This window comes from Acinonyx jubatus, chromosome D4 (assembly GCF_027475565.1).
Source record: "Acinonyx jubatus isolate Ajub_Pintada_27869175 chromosome D4, VMU_Ajub_asm_v1.0, whole genome shotgun sequence".
Classification (NCBI taxonomy): domain Eukaryota; kingdom Metazoa; phylum Chordata; class Mammalia; order Carnivora; family Felidae; genus Acinonyx; species Acinonyx jubatus.
Window position 1 is genome coordinate 33,481,696 of NC_069391.1, and position 20,775 is coordinate 33,502,470.

Sequence of the window (20,775 nt, forward strand, 5' to 3'; positions counted from 1 at the left end):
GCCAATCAAGGCAGGGGGCGGAGCCACCCGTAAGACAGGCGTTGCGGTGGGAAGGGAAAACCCAGCAGGCTCTGTTCGCGAGATCTGGGCTCTAGGCTCACGGCAAGGAAACCAGGGCCCCCACTCCTGGTTGCAGCGTCCCTGCGTGCACCCGTTAGCAAATATTCCCGAAGAGGGGTTGGGGAGGTGACGGCTGCCTTGGGCGTGGGGAGAGTGAGCCCTGCGGTGTAATGGAAAAAACGGATTCTGGAGGTGGACTTACTGAGGTGGGTGGTTTGAGCACAGCCCCTCCCACTAACCGGCTCTTGATCGTGAATAGTCTCTCTGAACGTTTTCTTTTTTCCATGAAATGGGAAAATGATATAGATTCGTGAGATGATGTATAGAAAGCCCTGCTCACGGTACTTGGCCTGTAGTAAGGTTTCAGTAAGTGGTCTCCATTCCTGTTATATGAGAGGCAACAGGTTCAAAAAGTTCCACTGACTTGCCCAAAGCCACCCGGAAAGCCTGAGCAGAGCTGGGACCAGGACCCTGGACTGCCTCTCAGTCTAGGGCTGTTGCAGTATGTTGTTAAGTTGCAGACAAAGTTCAGAGATAAGAGGCAGTTTGGAGAAAAGAAAAAAAAAACACTGATTTCCAGCTTGACTTACCAGAACTGATGAGCAAAGTAACACTAAGATAAAGGTAAGGAGGTGGCACCTCCAGGTGGAAGGCGAGAAGACATGTTAGTATAGATATGCAGGTGAAACTGCTTACCAGGTAGGAGGAAAGGCAGGGCTGAGGCTCAGAGTAGCGGTCTGGGCCAGGGATAAACCTGAGCCATTCAGAGCAAGACCAAGACCAAGGGTAGTTACACTACTGGCGGAGAGAGCGTACAGAGGAATGAGCCTGGGCAGATGGGAAGGCAGGAATGGAGAAAAGAGACTAGAAACAGGTGATAGAACTAGGGTGTTCCTGAGGTGGGGAGACCCACAGGGTCAAAGGCCCAGTGCAGTCCAGGAGAATAAGGAAGAAGAGACCAGGAGACTTGGGGATCTGCTGGAGATAGCAGATTTGTTGGCCAAGGGAGGTGAGGAAGCAGACAGGACAAAAATAGACCTTTTCTGAGTCACATTGGTTGCTAAAGCAGATGGCAAATGGACCCTGGGCTAAACAGGGTCCCAGAGTTGAGGGGTTTTGAAGAAGTGCACCTTTGGAGGCCAGGAGGAAGCAACCAAAGGAAAGAGGGGTTCACTCATCCGTGATATGTGGGTGTGCTAGACCGGATGGCACATGTGTTCTGTCAAGTTTAACTGACAGTCAACCTCTGGGTGAGGCTGAGCAACAGACCCTGACTACAGAGAAAATTAAACGCAGCGCTAAAGTAACTCAGGAACTTCGTGCTAAAGAAAACCATTATGGTTTTGAATACTTTGTGAATAAGTGAAAATTAAAGGGAAAAAAGGTGAAACCACATTTAAAAATACAACCATGCCACAAAAGCAAATTAGGCTGATGTCACTTGTGATGACATAAAAGCCTTCAGTAAATTAAAGTAGTGCTATATAACTTACTAGAGTAAGGAGAAAAAGACAAATTTTTTATTTCATTCTCCCTTTTTAAAAAGCCAGTTTCCAGAGCTTTCTGAGGCGTTTTCTGCTTGGGTAATGAATCAATGTTCAATATATAGAAATGGGTGAGAGCATGTGGGAAGGTCTTAAAAACAAATTAAAACCAATGAGGGATTTTTTTTTTCCTGTTATTGGCAAGAGAGGGCAAGGAAGAACTTAGCTTTGCAGAAACTGGGGTAACCCAGAGTGCTGGGTCATGGGGATCAAGGTAAAGAAGGGAGACCCAGTTCCCAGACCTGAGACCCCTGGGTCTGAGGCTCCAGGGGTCAGCCCTACTATGCTAACCCCTTCTTAAGTTGGTCCCTATAAAGCATCCTACCACGTGGTAATACTACCTAATCATTTGCCATTCTGTGCTCTAGCTACACTGAACTATTTTGGGTTCCCCTAAAGCGTCATGTTTTCTTACCTCCAGGCCTTGGCATAGGCTGTTTTCTGAGCCTGTAGGCTTCCCACTCCTCCACCTCCATGTACTGAGCCATGACTGACCACCTTCTGGTCCATTAATACAGAAGTCACTTCCTCTCAGATTCTTCTCGGGTCTCCCCAACAATCTTCTCTGGGCTCCCAAAAGACTCTTATTTGCCCACTTATTATCTCTTATGGTAACTGCGCCTCGTCTCGTCTGTCTTCTCTTTAGATTGTGAACTTCTTTGGGTTGGGAACCATTTGGAGCACCTGCTCAGCACGAATAGCCTAGGGATACCATGGTGAACAAGATAGTCCATACCTCTGCCCATATGTTGCTTAGATCCTTCCTTGAATTATAAGTGTCCTGCAGGGCCAGGAGCTCCTTGAGAGCAGACCTGGACTGTTTCTGACTATATCCCTAGCACCAAGCACACAATTTCTTAGCACTTAATAGGTGCCAATAAATATTTTCTCAGTGCCCAAGTGCAGAAAAGGAAAGATGGCATGAATAGTGAGGCATAGCTGACTTCATATGTTTATTCCTCGGGCCACATTCAATCTTAGGCAAACATGACTGTTCCCTGGGTTGCTCCTGAAGTCAGCCTTCTGGAAAGTTCCTCTGAGGAAGAAGTGAATTGTTGATCCACCCAAGTTTCCCAACCCCAGCTGCCAGGGACCTGGTGGTAAGTGGCCAAAGTGTCTGATACTCCCAAGTTTCTCAGTTGTTCCATTTACAGGCACCCTTGCTAGTCACACTCCCACCCACACCTACTTCCTGCTTCCTCAACCTTGGTTCCCATCCCTGTGACATAAACATCATTTTTCTACTGTCCCTGAGAAAATAAGCCCACCATCACACCCTGGGGGGTATGGAAGGTAGAAGTCAGCTCATACTGACTCCCTCAGAGAATTTTCACCTGTGTATACACATCTTACCTGCCTCCGTTTTCCAAATGCGACCTCACCCCCCATTCAACAAATAATTTCTGAGTGCCTAGTATGTCAGGCACCTCACCAGGCACCAGGAATAAAATGGGGAACAAAGAGTTTTCTTGCAACTTGTAGTTTACAATAAAGATCTTTAAAAAGTAAATTTGAAGATCTACCGGGGTTTATGAAACGGTTCATGAATTGGGCAGCACTCCCTCTAGCAAGTAGAGGAATTGTACAAAATGAAAGGTTTTTCTAGACAGAGTGGGGCAAGAAAGGTACTCATGAAAGAAAAGGATTGCTCCAGAGAAGGCTGCTTGCTAGGGAAAAACAAGGTATCTTATCGTGCAGATCACCTCATCTTTCTTTGGGGGATGGAGAGAACCCAGGTGGCAGATTTCATTGCCTCTCATGGAAAGAAAAATTTCCTGACCTGTTAAGACCATATTTCAGTGGGGGGTGGGGGAGGGTTTGAAACTGCAATTAGATTGGGTACTAAGCCCTGGTTTGGGAACTTGGTCTATGTGACACCATGTGGGGCCTATGGTTTTCTTTATTTAACGATATAAAATCATGAATTATAATAATAAGGGCAATGAAAAAAACAAGTTGAGTGCTGGTAAGACTAACAAGGGGAGGGGCTTCTTTGCATGGGGAGTCATAAAGAGTCTTTTTTTTTTTTGAGAGAGAGAGAGAGACAGAGAGAGTGCAAAGTGGAGGAGGGAGGGACAGAGGGAGAGGGAGAGAGAATCTCAAGAAGGCTCCATACTCCACACGGAGCCCGATCCCATGACTGTGACATCATGACCCAAGCCTAAATCAAGATGGGGACGCTCAACCAAATGAGCCACCAAGGCACACCCAGGAAGAGTCTTTCTGAAGAGTTGACATTTAAGGTGAAAACCCCCATCCCAAATTCCTTCCAAAGGATAACAATCTCTTCCTGTGTCGGGTCACCACATGAGACTGAGACAGAACATTGTCCTGGAAAAAGCAGGACATTCCAAACAGGGTTTGGAATAAGTCAGGCCTGGGTTCCACTCTCAGCTCTGCCCCTTCCAGAGGAAAAACTTTTCAACTTCCTGCCACAGGCAGGCAAACACCACCAGAGGGCAGGAGTGAGGATTGCAGCAGAAGAAATGTGTGAGACCCCTAACAACCCAGACCTGTCCACCCAGATAGTGGTCTCATTCCTGAACTCTGATTCCCTGGTCTGTTTCCACTGCCTGTGGCCTCCTGAGACCTTCCCTACCCTCAGACCTCATCCGGACAGCAGCCTTATCTCCCAAATTAGGATAGTGGATCTCTATGATGTGTCTCTACTTGCTCTTCTCACCTTTAACTTCCAAGAGTCCCCAAAGCTTTAAGAACTTTAATTCTTCTCCCCTCACACTTAGAGATGTTGGCAATCTTATCTCTTCACTGGGTTTTAAGATCTCATGTGTCCTCATGGGCAACTCCCAGACATTCATCACCAGCCCAGACAAAGTCTTCTCCCTGGTTGTCTGCTCAGCTCACAGCCATTTCTAAAAACAGCCCAGTAGCTCAGAATGCCCCATAGCAACCCTGTCTCAAGCATGGACACTGTCAACCTGAGGACAACCAGATTGATCCAGACACATGCTAAAAGATACTATCCCAGGGGTGTCTGGGAAGCTCAGATGGTTAAGCATCATACTCTTGGTTTCAGCTCAGGTCATGATCTCACAGTTTGTGAGACCAAGCCCCTCATAGGGCTCTGCACTGACATCGCAGAGCCTGCTTGGGATTCTCTCCCTCCCTGTCTCTCTCTGCTCCTCCCCTGCTCTCTCTCTCAAAATAAATAAACTACAAAAAAAAAAAAAAAATATTAGAGAGCCTGGGTGGTTTAGTCGGTTAAGCAGCTGACTCCTGATTTCAGCTCAAGTCATGATCTCACGGTTGTGGAATTGAGTCCTGCATTGGGCTTTGTGCTAACAGCGTGGGGCCTACCTAGAATTCTCTCTCTTTGCCCTTCTCCCCCCTCCCAAATAAACATTTTTTTAAAAAAGATAACTATTCCAGGGGCACCCGGGTGGCTCAGTCTGTTAAGCATCTGACTTCAGCTAAGGTCATGATCTACAGTTCGTGGGTTCGAGCCCCGCGTCAGGCTCTGTGCTGACAGTTCAGAGCCTGGAGCCTGCTTTGGATTCTGTGTCTCCCTCTCTCTCTGCTCTTCCCCCACTCATGCTGTCTCTCTCTCTCAAAAATAAACATTAAAAAATTTAAAAAAAAAAGATACTATTCCAGCAAATAAGCACATGAAAAGATGCTCAACATCATTAGCCACAAAACCACAATGAGATTCCAACTCACACTCATGAGGATGTCTAGAATCAGAAAGACAGATCATTACAAGGACATGGAGACATAGGCACCCTTAGACACTGCTGCTGGGAATGTAAAATGGTGCAGTTGCTTTGGAAAACAGTTGGCAGTTCTTCAGAAGGTTAAACACAGAGTAAACATATGCCCCAGCAATTCCACTCCTTACATATACCCAAGAAAATGAAAACATGTCTACACAAATATAAATAAAATGTAATATAGCCATACAATAGAATATTATGGGAAAAGAAAGGAATGAACTACTAATGCATGCTATAACATGGATGAACCTGACACTGGGATCTCGTCATGGGGTATTCATTAGTTGAAACCTGCAAGAACATTCAAATGAGATAAATTTTGGGGAAAAGAGGTTGGATGTTGCAGGGGCATGATGGATATCATCAAATGTTTACAGAACTCCACTGAAAAAGCTGGATTAGTCCCCACCCCCCCCCCCACCCCCCCCCCCGTGACTCCATAGGCCCAAGAATGTTAGAGATTTGGAAAAACAAGAGTTTTGTATAGGGGCACCTGGATGGCTCAGTCGGTTAAGCGTCCAGCTTCGGCTCAGGTCATAATCTCACAGTGCATGAGTTCGAGCCCCACATCGGGCTCTGTGCTGACAGTTCAGGGCCTACAGCCTGCTTCAGATTCTGTGTCTCCCTCTCTCTCCCCCTTCCCCGCTCATGCTCTGTCTCTCTCTCTCTCTCAAAAAATTAAAAAAAAATTTTTTTAAATCTTAGGAGTTTTTTACAAAGACTGCTTACCTAACTAAATAATAATAAAAGATAAAGATGCCTTATTATTCTAGAGATAAAGAACTTTGTTTTTCTAAGATGGAATATATTGGCTTATAAGGAGTGAGCTCCCCATCACCAAGGCATCCAACTAAAGTCAGGCATGTTACAAGGCAGGGGCTCCAGCATTAGCAGAGGGATTCAAGTAGAAGAGATCTCATTTCTTCTACTTTAGGGAGCTTGGATTTCTTGGCATTTTAGGTTCCCATAGGTGTCTGGAGATAGAACTTTGTTAGTTCCAGATTGGTGGGCCCTGATTTTGGGGTCAATACAAGACTTCCTTGTACTGATCTGTATTATCTGCTGCCATTTTGGCCCTCTGTTCCTCAAAATATACTCATTTTTCTGGTTGGGTTTAAAGGAGGGTAAGATAATTAATGTGAATTAATACGGTTTAAGAGAAATATGGTTTGAATAATGTGAATTAATATGGGAGAGAAATGTGGTTTGAAATAACTGTCACACAAGATCACAAAATTGATGGGAGGCAAATCAGGGTTTGACTGTGCTCTCAAAACCAGAGTTCTCAGGCCCTCCTTTTAATCACATTGCTTGTATATCCAAACACCCAAAGGGAGATGGTGGGGGAGGGGGAACTAAGCATCTGACAGCCATTCTCTGCCCAGAGGTTTTCACAATTCACTCATTTGGTGTTATGAATTGAATTGTGTCCTCCACAAATGCGTCTGTTGAAGTCCTAACATCTAGCACCTCAGAATGTGACCTTGTTTGGAAATATCATCTTTGCAAATGCAAGTAGTTAAGATGAAGTCATTAGGGTGGGCCCTAATCCAAGGTGACTAGTGTCCTTATAAAAAAGGAGAATTTTCACACCAACATGTACAGAAAGAGAACTCCATGGAAAGAAGTACAGGGAGGAGATGATGTCTATAAGCCAAGGAGAGAGGCATGGACCAAATCCTTTCCCCATTGCCGTCGGAGGAATCAACCCTGCTGACACCTTGATTTTGGATTTCTAGCCTCCAGAACCGTGAGATGACACATTTCTGTTGTTCAAGCCACTTAGTTTGTGGTATTTTATTATGGAGGCCCCAGGACACTAATACACTGGGTCATTGAGGAAATGTGCATGGAGTGCCAGCGTGAGGCACAGCAATGGCTAGTGCACATGTAGCCAAAGCACCCACTATCTGCAGGGAAGGAGACAGGGAGCAGAGAAGCCAGTGCCAGGATGGTGACAGCAAGTCACCAAGGCCATCAAATGAGGACCCCAGGGAAGAAACCCTGGCTGCAGGCCACTGGGGAGGCTAACACCTTTGTGGAGGTTCTTGAAGATGGGGTGGGTTTTGCTCATGCAGGTGGAGGAAGAATGAACAAGTCCCATGCAGGAACATGCAGATGGCTGGGCCAGGAAGGACTTGTGGGGACTGAGGGGCAGGGAGTGAGGCTGGAAAGGTGGGGAGGTTTTGTGTGTGTCTCTGGGGTGAGCAGCGTAGGGATGACAGGTCCAGGGTGGGACACTGAAAGATTGGTCTCAAGTGGCCCATGACGTGGGAACGTGGATTTCCTCAGCTTCATTTCTTCTTTTTCCCTCTATCTGCCACCTACTGAAGCACCTGCATCACTGAGAGCTCTGGATTTCAAAAGTTACCACCCACATGAGCGTCTCCCAAGTCCAGTGGACCTGGTCCAGTAGCCCCCGTTAGCTCTCTCACACCAGCCCGCTATTCTCCGGGAAGAGCACAAAGTGGGAAGAGAAGCCGGTCTTGCTCTGCACTCTGGGGTCTTACAACAGTCACTCTGAGCCTCAATTCCCTCATCTGAAAGATGGGGTCAGAATCCTCACGCTACCTCCTTGAGTAAGATAATGGGCATGTAAGAGCCATACAAATTGTAGTGTGCCATGAACACACCGGGGCCAGCATTTCTTTTGTCAGAAGTGGGGCTCAGGACCGGTCAGACTGGAGCCGGTCAGGGTGGCAGGGTGATTGTTGGTAGGATTTAGACAGGTAGTCCTGGGGGGCACTGGGTGGCTCTGGAAGCAGGGAAACAATGGTCTGATACCCCAGCAAGAGAGGAACCTAAAGGCCAATCAGAGACAAGGTGGAAGATGACCTGGTCCCTGGAATGCACAAAGCCAAGAGCTGGACAGGAGTTCCCAACCCAGGAGCTGGCTGGGGTCCTATGGACTTCTCAAGTTTCCCCAGGGTCCTGCCATCCACTCCCAGAATCCCTCAGTGCCAGGCTACCCCCCTGCTAAGCTGCCCGCTTCTCATTCAACTGCTACAGCAGCTCGTAGGTGCACAGCTGGTCACATGCACGCTTAGCTTAGTCGACCACAAACAGAGGCCAATGGCATAGGCTGTTCCCAGGTCTTCTGAAGAAGTTACCCCTCATGGGCATCGAGCGCTTTCACTCAGCAGAGAGAACAGCAAAGCACTCCCAATTTACAAATGGGAGAACAGAATTCCAAGATTGCAAAGGGTCTTTAGCAAGTTCACCAAAGTGGTATATGACAGGACTGCCTTCCACAACACAAAATGGTTAAAAACGGGGACTGTATTTGCAGAATGCTCAGTTTGCCTGCCCTCCCCCCCCCCCCCCAAGCATTTTACGTCTCCAGCTCTGAAAACCTTACACTCGGTCCTGAACCTCTGGAACCAACAGGGTGTGGTTAGCCAGCCTCTACTTTGTCCCAGAGTGAGGAGGAAGAAATATGCCCACTTACCAGAACAGAGTCTGGAGCCAGAGAGCCCTAAAGAGGCACATTCATAGAGAGGAGAAGCTTTGTATTTGGGCATAGCTGGATTAGGATCCCAGCCAGGCTAGCTATTTACTGGCTATATGACTCTGGCTAAGGAACTTCATCTCTTCTGGTGTGTGTGTGTGTGTGTGTGTGTGTTTTGAGAGAGCGAATGGGAGCAGGGGAGAGGGGCAGAGGGAAAGAACCTTAAGTAGGCTTCATGCCCAGTGTGGAGCCTGACACAGGGCTCAATCCCAAACCCTGAGATCATGACCTGAGCCGAAATCAAGGGTCAGACCCTTGAGGACTGGGCCACCCAGGTGCCCCAGTGCACTTCACCTCCTGCTACTTCAGTTTCCACATCTGTAAAATGGGGATTACAGTTTATTATTTCACAGGGTTTGAGGATTAAAAAAAGAATCCTTTCTCAATAAATGGCCATCTGCTTCTTGACTGGAAGCATTAAGTGCCCTCTAGTGGCAGATATACATCCTGCTCATGCTGATGAGTCTGCAATGTTACTTCCAGAACACTGAGTAGTCGGACTGGTCAAGGCAGATTTACCAGGATTTTTCTTTCTCTCTTTTTAAGTTTATTTATTTTGAGAGAGAGGGAGAGGAAGGGAGAGAGCGAGAGAGATAAAGAGAGAGAGAACGAGTGGGGGTAGGGATAGGGAGAGGTAGGGGAGACTCAGGATCTGGAGCAGGCCCCGTGCTGACAGCAGAGCCCAATGCGGGGCTCAAACTGAGATCATGACCTGAGCCGAAGTGGGACGCTTAACCAACTGAGCCACCCAGGTGTCCCGCTAGTATTTCTATTGCAGTTTTTGGAAGACAGCTCACTCATCAGTCCTAGAGGTGCAGCCCACATCTGGCCTCCTCACTGGTCTCCAGCTACCGGTCTATCCCTTTTACTCCATCAGCCTAAAACAAAGCTGACATTTTCTATCAGTTCAAACCCTTACCTACTCCTTGGAAGGGCTCTGGGATAACGGAGTAAAGCAGGACTAACTGAAGGATTCCTGTTGCTGAAGAGAACTTGGGATTGTACCCCATTCAGATCTGTACAGCTGGAAGAGAGCTGTAAGCTCATTTTAGTTCAGGCCCTGTAATTTCAGCTGAGGAACTGGAGACTCACAGAAAGGAAGTGCTGTGGGGAGGGGGCCAAATACCAGCCAGTGGCCAGGCTGGGGCTAAAACAGGGTCTCTGGATTCTGAAACCTTCCTCACCAAGTACCACTCCTGCTTCTCTAGGGTTGAGGTGGGGCAGTGCCTTAATGGATACCCATCTCCTCACAAACCCCTCCTGCCCTGGAGCGAAGTCCCTTTCATCAGACAGAATAGCTCCAAGGGTAATTTTCTTTCTCTATATGCCCTCCCAATACCTCTGGGACAAGTTATAAGATACTTGGTCAGAGATTATGAGGCTGACCTAATTGGCTCTAGGAAGAATTTCTACACTTGCTGCAATCTTGGTGGTTTTCCTGCAGAGCAACTGTTTGGCCGACCTAAGCTTAAGTCTAAGTCAGCTGGTAACTTGACTCCCTTTTCAAACTGTCAGCACAGCGGTATCATCAGCCTCATTAAAATTGATGTCAGCACCACTTGACAGGGCTGGAGAAAAGGGAAGGTCATGGCCTAAGGGTAGAACCACCTTCATGGTTCTGTCTCACCTTTCTCTGGGGGTAGTGTAGCCCAAATAGGAATGCCAGAATGGAAACATGGGACTGTCGTTAACTACCCTCATGCGGGCACTAGTCAGGAGTCCTCATGCTGGTGAGGAGTGGGGACTAGCGTCTTACACAATGCTTCTGCATTCCTGTCAGAAGTGGCCAGCACTCTTGGGCTTGGATTCCTGGAGCAGAATGAGAAAACTAAAGGTAAGAGCACCAAGTTGAAAACTGGGCCATGTGGCTTCTAGGCCAGGTTCTTTCACTTCACCAGGAAACCTTGGGCTAGTCCTTGATTCACTTGCCTGTGCCTCAGTTTCCTCATCTCCACAATGAGTATTGGTTCCTTTTTATTTACAAATGTTTCAGATGCAATCAAGACATTCCAACATATTACACAGGGAGAGAGCAGCTGCTGTGGCTGGAGGGCAGGTGTGAGGAAGAGACCCACTCCACCTACGCCCCGCACAAGCAAGGTGAGACCAGCCATCCAGCCCAACACAGCTCCCACCCAGCTTAGACAGTTGGTAACTCACATTTATTGCAAAAGCTGAAAGCAAACCTGCTCAGTGAGGGTCTCCTTCAGATGGGAGACAACTCCAGAAATAGGGTCCACTCTGTGGCCTCATCACCAAAATGCTTGCTTGTCAACAATTTAAAAATAATCTTTAGTCAAGAGCAGGTGAGCCTCAAGGCCCTCCCAGAGGGCAGCATGTCACAGACTTCTGGAGAACCCTATTTAAAAAAAAAAATGATAGAAATGAAAACCTGGCTTGGTAATTTCCCAGACATCTTTACCGGCCACATGTAGTAGATCAAACTGACATTTTACAAAGTGAATGCCCAAGAATGAATGACCTTCAAAGGCCCCCTAGAAGTCCCAAATTAGTGCTGCAGTCTCACCTGCCATTCCTGTATTCTTACCCATCCTCTAGGCAAACTTGCCCATTTGAATCTAAAGGTACTTAATCAGGTGCCAACCTCAGACCCCTGTTCATCATGCTCCTCCCTCCTTCCCCCATTCCTCTTCTAAACCGTTTTATTTGTAAACCTGTAGTGGCAGCATGTACAGCTGAAATATTTTTTCTAGTAGACATTCCCAATCCTTCTAGATGGATGCCACCTTTCCAGTCTCTGTATTACTCTCACACTTACCGGAGCTCTAGCTGCAGGTCCTAGTTAAGTATCACTCCTGCATCTGTCTTCTCTTCCCTACTAGTTACTGTGAGCATATCCAACAGCTCGCTTGTCTCCATCCCAGCCCTCTCCCACTTGTCCAGCTAGGGTGTCTGGCACAGCCTAAGTGCTTTGGTAGATACTGGAAAAATTCTGTAAACTTAAAGAGGCAGGAAAACAATCATCCAAAGTTACTGTTTGATATTTGGCAATATATGCAAAACCTGGGTACGGAAGAAATTGCTTTATAATGTTTGAAGATTTGCCAAATGGCAAAGGCCTTGAGGCTGAAGAATATATAGTAGTACCTGTTAAACCAGAAATAAAAATTTAATTTTTTCAAATTTCCTTAGCAAGAAGCAAACTCCACTTTATAGCCTAGAGACTTCAATTTTAAAGTACACGATTTGGGAGTACCATTGACACTATGTAACTTTTTCTACACACTCAGATTCCAATCTTTAACACTACTTCTATGCATAAAAACCCTACTCATATCAGTAGCTTATAGTGTTAAGATTTGCTAAAAGAATCCTCAAATCTTCTACTACAAAAAACATTAACAAAGTCACGTATCTATTAAATGGTTGAGCCATTGAACACGCAGACTGCCGAACATCTTACCCCTCCCCCAAATCCCTTTAGGATCTTTAAGAATAGAGAAAATTTCCATCTTCTGGAAAAGCTGAGTTGACCTTGGGCAATGCCTACCCGCTTCCTTGGCAAGGCTTTTCACATGTCATTCCTCTTTACCACGCCTGTCTTGATAACAAACCATACTCTGTTCACTTGTCAGTCAAACCCTACATGTTTTGGCCTTGATGCAAAGCCCATTTTTTTTCTTCAGACCTTCCTGTCAGTGAGGGTCACAGACCATCAGTGCTACAAGAGACTTCAGAAGCCATTTGGTCACACCCCCTCAATTTTACAGACTGGGAGGTGATCCAGAGGTCAACACAAGGTTATAGAGAAAACCACTGGCAGAGGCAGTAATTAGAATTAGGATCTCCCAGAACCCTGAGTAAGGCTTTTCCCTTTATACTTTTTTTTTTTCCCTTAACTCACCTGTTACTTGAACCTAACATTTTTTATTGGCTTTCAGGGACTCCAGAGCACTGAATTTCAAATGTTGTTTTAAAAAAGTCTAGGGGTGCCTGGGTGGCTCAATCGGTTAAGCGTCTGATTTCAGCCCAGGTCATGATCTCATGGTTTGTGGGTTTGAGTGCCATGTTGGGTTCTGTGCTGACAGCTCAGAGCCTGGAGCCTGCTTAGGATTCTGTGTCTCACCCTCTTTCTGCCCCTCCCCCACTCATGCTCTATCTCTTAAAAATAAACAAACGATTAAAAAAAAAAAAACCAGTCTACTCCCAGGGCACCTGCCTGGGTTGCTCAGTTGGATAAGCGGCTGACTTTGGCTAAGGTCATAACCCCATGGTTCATGAGTTTGAGCCCTGTGTCCAGCTCTCTGCTCTCAGTGCAGAGCCTGCTTAGGATCCTCTGTCTCCCTCTCTCTTACCCTCCCCCACTCGTGTATGCTCTCTCTCTCAAAAATGAAAATTTATAAACAAATAAGTAATAGTCTACTCCCACAGTAGAGAAATGAGAATCAAATTTAAGTGTTCAAAGATCCTATACACTTGTGCATTTCCTCTCAACCACCACCTAATACATACAAATGCCAGAGAAACCAGTTCTGTAGTGTTTTAACATGAGCTTACAATTAAAGTCTAATTTAAAAATGTAAGCATACAACTAGGCTTTACCAAAGAGGAACGTGTTTATTTCACTTAAATTCTTAAAAATACTTTTTTGGCAGTTGACACACAAAATGTCCTAATGTAAAAAAAAATCTCATTAAAAAGAAAAGCATGAAAAAACAGACCCAAAATGTTAAGATTTTATTTACAAAGCTTCTTTGTTGTACAGAAAGTAAAAATGCTGTTACAGTCTCGGTGTAACTGGTAGCCACAGACGGTTGACTCACCAATCACAGCTATCCACGCTACAGCAAGAGTCTTACACGAAAACCTAACAAACGCTTACAATTTTGTTGGGGTGAAGTCCCCAAGCTTGGTGGTGAATTTCCAAGAGGGACTAAATGGAGGAAGGTGGAATGTCACAGGAACTATTCTTTGGCTCTTTGGGTGGGTGGGTATCCTGGGGTTTGTATCACAGCTACCTTTTTTTTTTTTTTAAACAGCTACCAAATCCGTATGAGCAGTCCAACCAATACTGAACAGTTCTTTTTTTGCAAGTTATTTGGGGTCTTAATCATCTTCTCCTTCATCGTCTGTTTCTCTCTTCCTCTTTTCACCTTTCCCACTTTCTTCCTCCTCTGCACAATAACAAAAATTCACTTTAAGACAATGGGAAAGGCATTTGTCTAAGTTACTGCTAACGGAGGTAACAACAATGAACTTCTGATGGTTGGGAGATGAAAAAAATGTTAAGACTGATCAAATTGGTAGGTTGTCGGTTTTAAGAAGGACAAAATGCACAGCAGCATTTCAAATGACAGCAAGGTTAACCTAGTTTTCTCAACTTTAAGCTGCCATCTAAAAGATGACTCAAATTGCAGCAAGTTAATATTAACTCAAAACGTATTTCTTAGAATTCTTAGGTATTTGAGCCAAAAACACCTATACATCATCCTGTTCTTTCCAATTAGTAAAAATTCATGGCTATGTCAATAAAATTACTTAAATTTGCATTATGTTTCAGAAAGCTCCTTGAAGCAGGCACTAGACCCCAACTCTTGTATTCAATGTAAAATCTGGTCCAGTACCTGGCACGGAGAGCAGATGTTGAGAAAGTATGAACCAATGGAAAGCAGAGCAAATAATCTGGTACACTGAAACCTATACAGGTAGGAGAATCTATACTCTCAATAAGTAATAAACAAGTGTTTCACTGGTTTTGGCTGTGGTAGGGAAAAAGAATTAACTGTAATAAAACTGGAAAGGTACTATTTATATACTCTGCAAAAATTATGATCCAATTAGAAAGACTTTTTGTCAAAAGAGAGAATTCAAAAACCAGAAATCTCCTGTGTGGCAGTAACCCAAATGATGGGGTCTAAAACACATTTAAAGTGCGGGACTGAAGGCCAGCCTCCTGCCTGCAGACAGGCATTATTAATCACCGTAGAGCAGGAGGCCTGTACCAGCACAGGCTCACTGACAGGGCTATATAAGCCCCTATGAAGACCACCAGGGCAAAGGGAATTTTATTTTGTTCCCTGTAGTTTTAAAATTCTAAATTCATGGACATTTCCCCATGACTTTTAACTTAGGAGGACCAACGTGCGTGCATCAGACCCACCTTCATCTTCATCTTCATCCTCCTCGTCTTCATCTTCATCAACTTCTCCATCGTGTCCAAATTCTTCTTCCTAAAGAACAGTAAATAGCAACCACTATTAGGTTGATCTGCCAAGCTGAGATGTACAAAGAGAAAAATAACTTGCCAATAAATGTAAAAATTCACCAAGGAGAAAACTTTAATATTATCTTTATCTACTTTAATGTTCTGAGATCTGTTCGTTTCTCTGAATAAATGAATTAAAATTTTCTTTAAAAACTGCTTTTCAGAAGTAAGCATTTTATTTGCCAGACATGTTTATTTAATATACTATTATAATGGATAATTCGAGAAATGATTAAAATTTTTTTGTTATTTTTTTAATGTTTATTCATTTTTTCCCCCCAAGAAACAGAGAGACAGCACGAGGAGGGGCACAGAGAGAGGGAGACACAGAATCCAAAGCAGGCTGCGGGCTCAAACCCACGAACTGTGAGATCATGATCTGAGCTGAAGTCGGATGCTTAACCGACTGAGCTACAGAGGCGCCCCTAAAAATTTTTAATTTTAGAACAGGTTCAGACAAAACTCTCTGTATTCCCATCCTTATAAAAACCTTTTAGGAACTTAATTTCATTAAATACCTGTGAGATTACATAAATGCTCAGCCTTACTTTTTTTGTACTACAAAGAACATGCTTTTTGATGACATTTCATTTTCTTTGCCTATCTTCACGACCTCCCTGAGGTCTGTCAAAGTTAGGTCAATCCTTTCTCCTGTCCTCCTTGGCAGTCAGCTCCTCAAAGATACTATATTACTGGGTGTCCCATAAACTAGACTACCTGCTCTTTCAAGGCAGGACCACATTCTTGTTTAACTTTACATCCCCAAATCTTGAAAACGGCAATCGTAGAACGTATTTACTGAATTAGGCTCAACATACAAGAACAAGTTCGGACTTGGTAAACATACCCTCCCGTCCCTTCTTCAACACAATAGAAGGGACAGACCATACATCAGCTCTCAACATTTCCAGTTTTCTCATCCTATGGAATGAACACCCAACTCACTACTTCCTCCCAATAAGTTAAAGGGTCAAGACTGATAAATCCAGAGCCAAGCATTTCACTTAGTATTTACTAAAAGGGGGGAACAGGAATTAACCATCAAACTGATAATGGTCTATTTACAAGTTTACTAATTGCATTGGAAGTCCTTTTTCTTTCCTTTTTCTTAAAAACAATACAAAATAAAATCACCCACATTTTTAACTACAAATAGGAAACAGAGCAGCAAACATAGTTGCACCAACCTCCCCACTGACTTCGTCTTCATCATCTTCCCCTTCTACATCTTCGTCTTCATCTTCATCATCTTCATCATCAAATTCTTCCTCCTCACCATCCTCATCCTCCTCGTCCTCCTCATCTTCTCCTTCTGAAAACAGTCCAAAGGAATTCATTAAACACCCTTGATGGCCCATAAGGCACACCTGCTGAGGTGCTGGGGCACTTCAGGTTGAGCCACAGAACAAATGCTGTGCTACACCAACGTCCAGGAAACCCATGCCCCTTGGTCGCCCCCTTTCTCCCAGGCTGCTGCAACTCAGTCCCTTTGTCCATCATGATGCCATTACATCTGGAGACCAGGAGTCCTGGTGGACTAGATGTATGCTACAACAGTCAGTGATGAAAATGATATTATCTCTGGGATTTGCTTCAAAATAAGGAAGGGGAAGTGGGTAGGGATGTGTATGTATAAAATAAGATCAGCCACAAATCAGTGATTGTTGAAGCTGAATGATGGGAACATGAAAGTTCACCTTACTATTATTCCTATCTTTGTCTAGGTCTGAAATTTTCCATAGTAAAAAGTTACCCCCCTCTCCCAAAATAAATAAATAATGAGCTCCTTCTCTGAGGGAAGGGCATCACCATAAAGCCAGCTGCCAGATGAGGAATCTAAGAGAGTAATAACCCTGTGAGAGGAAGGAAATAAGAGGCAGGCTGAGAGGTACCTGCACCCTCTGCGTCTCTACTCCATTTGGCTCAGGCCTCTAGGCAACCAGTTCTTACCTCTCCTGGTCCTGAAGCTCGCTGTGCTGTCCTGCTTCCTAGTCTCTGCATATTCTTCCCTTTCTTCTCTGCTTGGCTAACACTGATTCAAACACCTGGGTCTCAGTTAAACATCACTTTTTTCTTAATTGATTTTTAATGTTTATTTCTTTTTGAGAGACAGCATATGGACAGGAGAGGGCCAGAAAGGGGGAGACAGGATCCAAAGCAGGCTCTGAGCAGTGAGGACAGAGCCCAATACGGGGCTTGAACACACAAACCATGAGATCACAATGTGAGCGGAAATCAACAGTTGGACGCTTGGGGAGCCTCAGAGGCTGAGTTGATTAAGCATCCGACTCTTGGTTTCAGTTCGGGTCACACAATCTCATAGTTCCTGAGTTTGAGTCCTGCATCAGGCTCTGTGATGACAGCACAGAGCCTACTTAGGATTCTCTGTCTCCCTCTTTCTTTCTGCCCCTCCCTTGCTCGCTATCTCTCTCAAAAAAATAAACTTAAAAAAAGGAAAAAAAAAAAAAAAAGCAGGGGATTGGGCGCTCAACTGAGCCACCCAGGCACCCCTAAACATCACACTTCTCCAAGGTAGACTCACCAGACCTCCTAATCCCAGCTCACAAGCTCTTACAGAAGCACCTGATGCTTCTCCTTACCTCATGCTTTACTCACTTGTGATTATTTAACATTTCTCTTCTCAGTAGACAGTAAGCACCAAGAAGACAGGAACCAAGTCTGGTTTTTACCTTCAGAACTATATACCTCAGTGCCCGACACCTAAGAAATGCGCAAATTTGTTGCCTGACTGATACTCCCTCTCAGGAGCTGCTCTCCACCCTCCAAGTAATTTCCTTACATGCTCCTGCACACACAGCCATTCAACCTGTTTAAAGTGAGCTTAATTAAATAGACAAAAAGGCACAAATGGTTTTCAGGAATAACGGAGAACCTGCAAGTGAAGGGAGTAAGTGAACATTTGGAACAAAGGGAGATGTCCTATTCTGTGTCCACTTTACAACCTACATCCCCTCCTTTATTACCTTGTCTCAAATCTGCCATAAAACTGCAAAAGTGCTACCAGAGTACTACACTATTAATTTGCACCCAAGCTGCCTGATAGATTTCCTCCTCTACTTTCTTGCCCATTTCTTTTTGTGGATTTTTATCTTTAAAGAAAAATACATTTAAAATAATGCTTCAAATACAGTAATACCAGATTCCAGCAACATCAGGAATTCTGAGGGTAAGTTTTCTTCATGCTGACTTATGTGAAAAGTGATCGCTCTGCTTCCTTTTAAGCCAGTGGAGAGGCGAGAAACTATCCTAAGTGGCTCAGAATCATCACCATGCAAGGAAAGCTGCTTTATTTACATTTGGATATAACGGACATGTACCTAGTATCTACGAAGTGCTAGGCCTTGTGAATAAAGATGAAAAAGATTGTTCCTACCCAAGAAGATCGTAATAGCATAGCTCAAAGAACAGCAGAGAGACAGGTTATGAAAGAAGTAAATGAGGGGATGCTTTAGCATGCACAGAAACCTAACCTAGCTCACGGGCATCAGGAAGTGCAATCTGGAAGTGCTGACAGAGAGTAGTTTGTGAGGATTAAGTCAGACAGTAACCAAGAAAGGGGAATAACTAGAACAGGCAGGGAGACATGAGAGATGATGGTCCTTTTAGTTAAGGGTAAACCACAATTACTTCAATATGTTAGGGCACAGTCTATGATCTCTCCAAATTCAAGACTAACTAGCTAACAAGCCATTTTTATTTCGAATCATTTGAAGGCTTCAATGTCCCAAGGGCTTCTTAAAATTCAACAGAAGTCCTAATCCCAAATTAATGGAATGCCTATACACATGCATACTATTTTTCTCCATAACAACAACATTCTGGAGCTTCCTCATGACCTTTGAAAGGCAAAAATTAGGTTCACTGGATGTTATGGCCACTCACCTTCATCCTCCTCTTCTTCATCCACACCATCCACCTCGGCATCTGAGTCAGGCGCTTCCCGATCCTCTCGGTCATAGCCATCCAGGTAGGTCAACTGAGGCAGGAGCTTAAAGACACTCTCTCGGTAGTCATTCAGGTTAGTAACCTCACAGTTAAACAGATCCAGGCTTTTCAGATATTCCAACTTTTTCTGAAGAAAAGGATCAAAAAACATACTTTCTAAACCAAAGGAACATAAGCAACAAAACCCATCTCTCAAAGAGGTAAAATTCTAGGCTCTGTTCAGTTAGCTGCTACCAACTCAGTTTTATACTCAGGAAAACATTTCAAGTCCTTTGCAACCTTTATAGTAAGTCACCAGATTTTACCTTCTACAATTTACCTTCTACATCTACCTTCTCAGAGAATGGTCTTTTTCTGGCAGCATTAGTAGTTTTAAGAAAAATAAATTTGAAAAAATATTTAAACTAGATCTTTTCACTGTATGAGACAAATCAAACAGGTTCAATTGGTTCAAAACTTAAGTTTTAACATCTAAGTAACCCAATAGTCAGTAAGAACTTGATGGATATCAAGCCTAGTCTTCAAAGCTCTGGGGTGACAGGATGGGAAAAAAATTCACTCAATCAATCAATTCAATCTTAAGGTAGCTGAGATTTCTATTCAAAGACACAGATGTGAAACACTAGAGAACGGAATATAATAAAGCACAAAGTGTAGTGATACGGTTACTCTCCAGGAAGAGAGGAGGCAGTACAGGCTGGGGAAAGGGTGGGGGGCACTCAGAGTTGAAACTTTAGGAGAGGAACATTACTCTTTTTTAATTTGGGAGGAGGCGGGGAGATCAATACTATTACCAGAGCTTTCTGATATAAAATTCTTCTGATTTTACCATACCCTGAAATTTTGTGGCAATACCTCATTTGTTTAGAACTTTGTCTTCTATCTGAAATACAAATAGTTGAGGTTTAAAGCTTGGGCCAAGGAAAGTGCTCTGAGTAGCCAAAGTAGATAAGAAACTGTCCATTTGTTTTACTCAGAGATTCATTTGTCATTACAACTGTGTACTAGTATTTCTATCCCAGCTCTACTAAGTTGTGACTCAAGGTGAAAGAAGACATTGGGAGGGCAGAGGTAGTATATTACAGGCAAGTAAGGAAAGAGCAGAAGTACAGCAGAGCCTCTTAGGAAGGAGAAGAGGGACAAGTGTTTAAAAAGCAAACATAAAACATGAAGCAGCATGTAGCCTGGAGCCCTCTAGAATATGGCCAATAAGCCCGGAGGGCATATGACATATAGCTTCATAAATGTCACTTTTGGGGCGCCTGGGTGGCGCAGTCGGTTAAGCGTCCGACTTCAGCCAGGTCACGATCTCGCGGTCTGTGAGTTCGAGCCCCGCGTCAGGCTCTGGGCTGATGGCTCAGAGCCTGGAGCCTGTTTCCGATTCTGTGTCTCCCTCTCTCTCTGACCCTCCCCCGTTCATGCTCTGTCTCTCTCTGTCCCAAAAATAAATAAACATTGAAAAAAAAATTAAAAAAAAAAAACGTCACTTTTAATGGTTCTGAATCAGGAGAAAAAGCTTGGTATTCTCTGAGAAAGTAGTACTAACACAAAAAAACTAAGAGGATCTCTGTGTAAAGTTGAGTTGTTGGAAAACAAACATCGTTTGAAGGCTTTCATGTTTTATTGGGAAAACTTTCAACATTTACAAGAACCTGGGAAGAAATGTAGATGAAAAAAACCTTGTCATCAGGAGTTGAGGTATCTGACTAATTCTGGAGAGTTACAAAATTATGTAAA

General features: G+C 44.2%; 1 protein-coding gene and 1 long non-coding RNA gene across 5 annotated transcripts in view; one reads left to right on the forward strand and one right to left on the reverse strand.

Moving 5' to 3' along the window:
• Positions 1–3: 3 nt before the first annotated feature.
• LOC113593687 (uncharacterized) lies at positions 4–17,543 on the forward strand. 3 transcript variants are annotated; one of them, XR_008291101.1, is made up of 4 exons: positions 4–266; positions 2,586–2,719; positions 14,382–14,512; positions 14,939–17,543. It is a non-coding gene; the product is annotated as an uncharacterized LOC113593687 (long non-coding RNA). The 3 variants fall into 3 exon arrangements; XR_008291102.1 differs by lacking the exon at positions 14,382–14,512 and adding an exon at positions 10,840–10,946 and having other exon boundaries at positions 2,586–2,704; XR_003413987.2 differs by lacking the exon at positions 14,382–14,512 and having other exon boundaries at positions 2,586–2,704.
• The window catches only part of ANP32B (acidic nuclear phosphoprotein 32 family member B), a 24,659-nt gene continuing 17,413 nt past the window's right edge, over positions 13,530–20,775 (reverse strand). For both annotated transcript variants that reach the window (XM_053204907.1, XM_027039519.2), the window contains 4 exons: positions 18,976–19,165; positions 16,260–16,384; positions 14,968–15,037; positions 13,530–13,981 (listed from right to left, as the gene is read on the reverse strand). In XM_053204907.1, the coding sequence (XP_053060882.1) occupies positions 13,914–13,981; positions 14,968–15,037; positions 16,260–16,384; positions 18,976–19,165 (453 nt within the window). In that variant the 3' untranslated portion in view covers positions 13,530–13,913. The remainder of the gene's footprint in view (positions 13,982–14,967; positions 15,038–16,259; positions 16,385–18,975; positions 19,166–20,775) is intronic.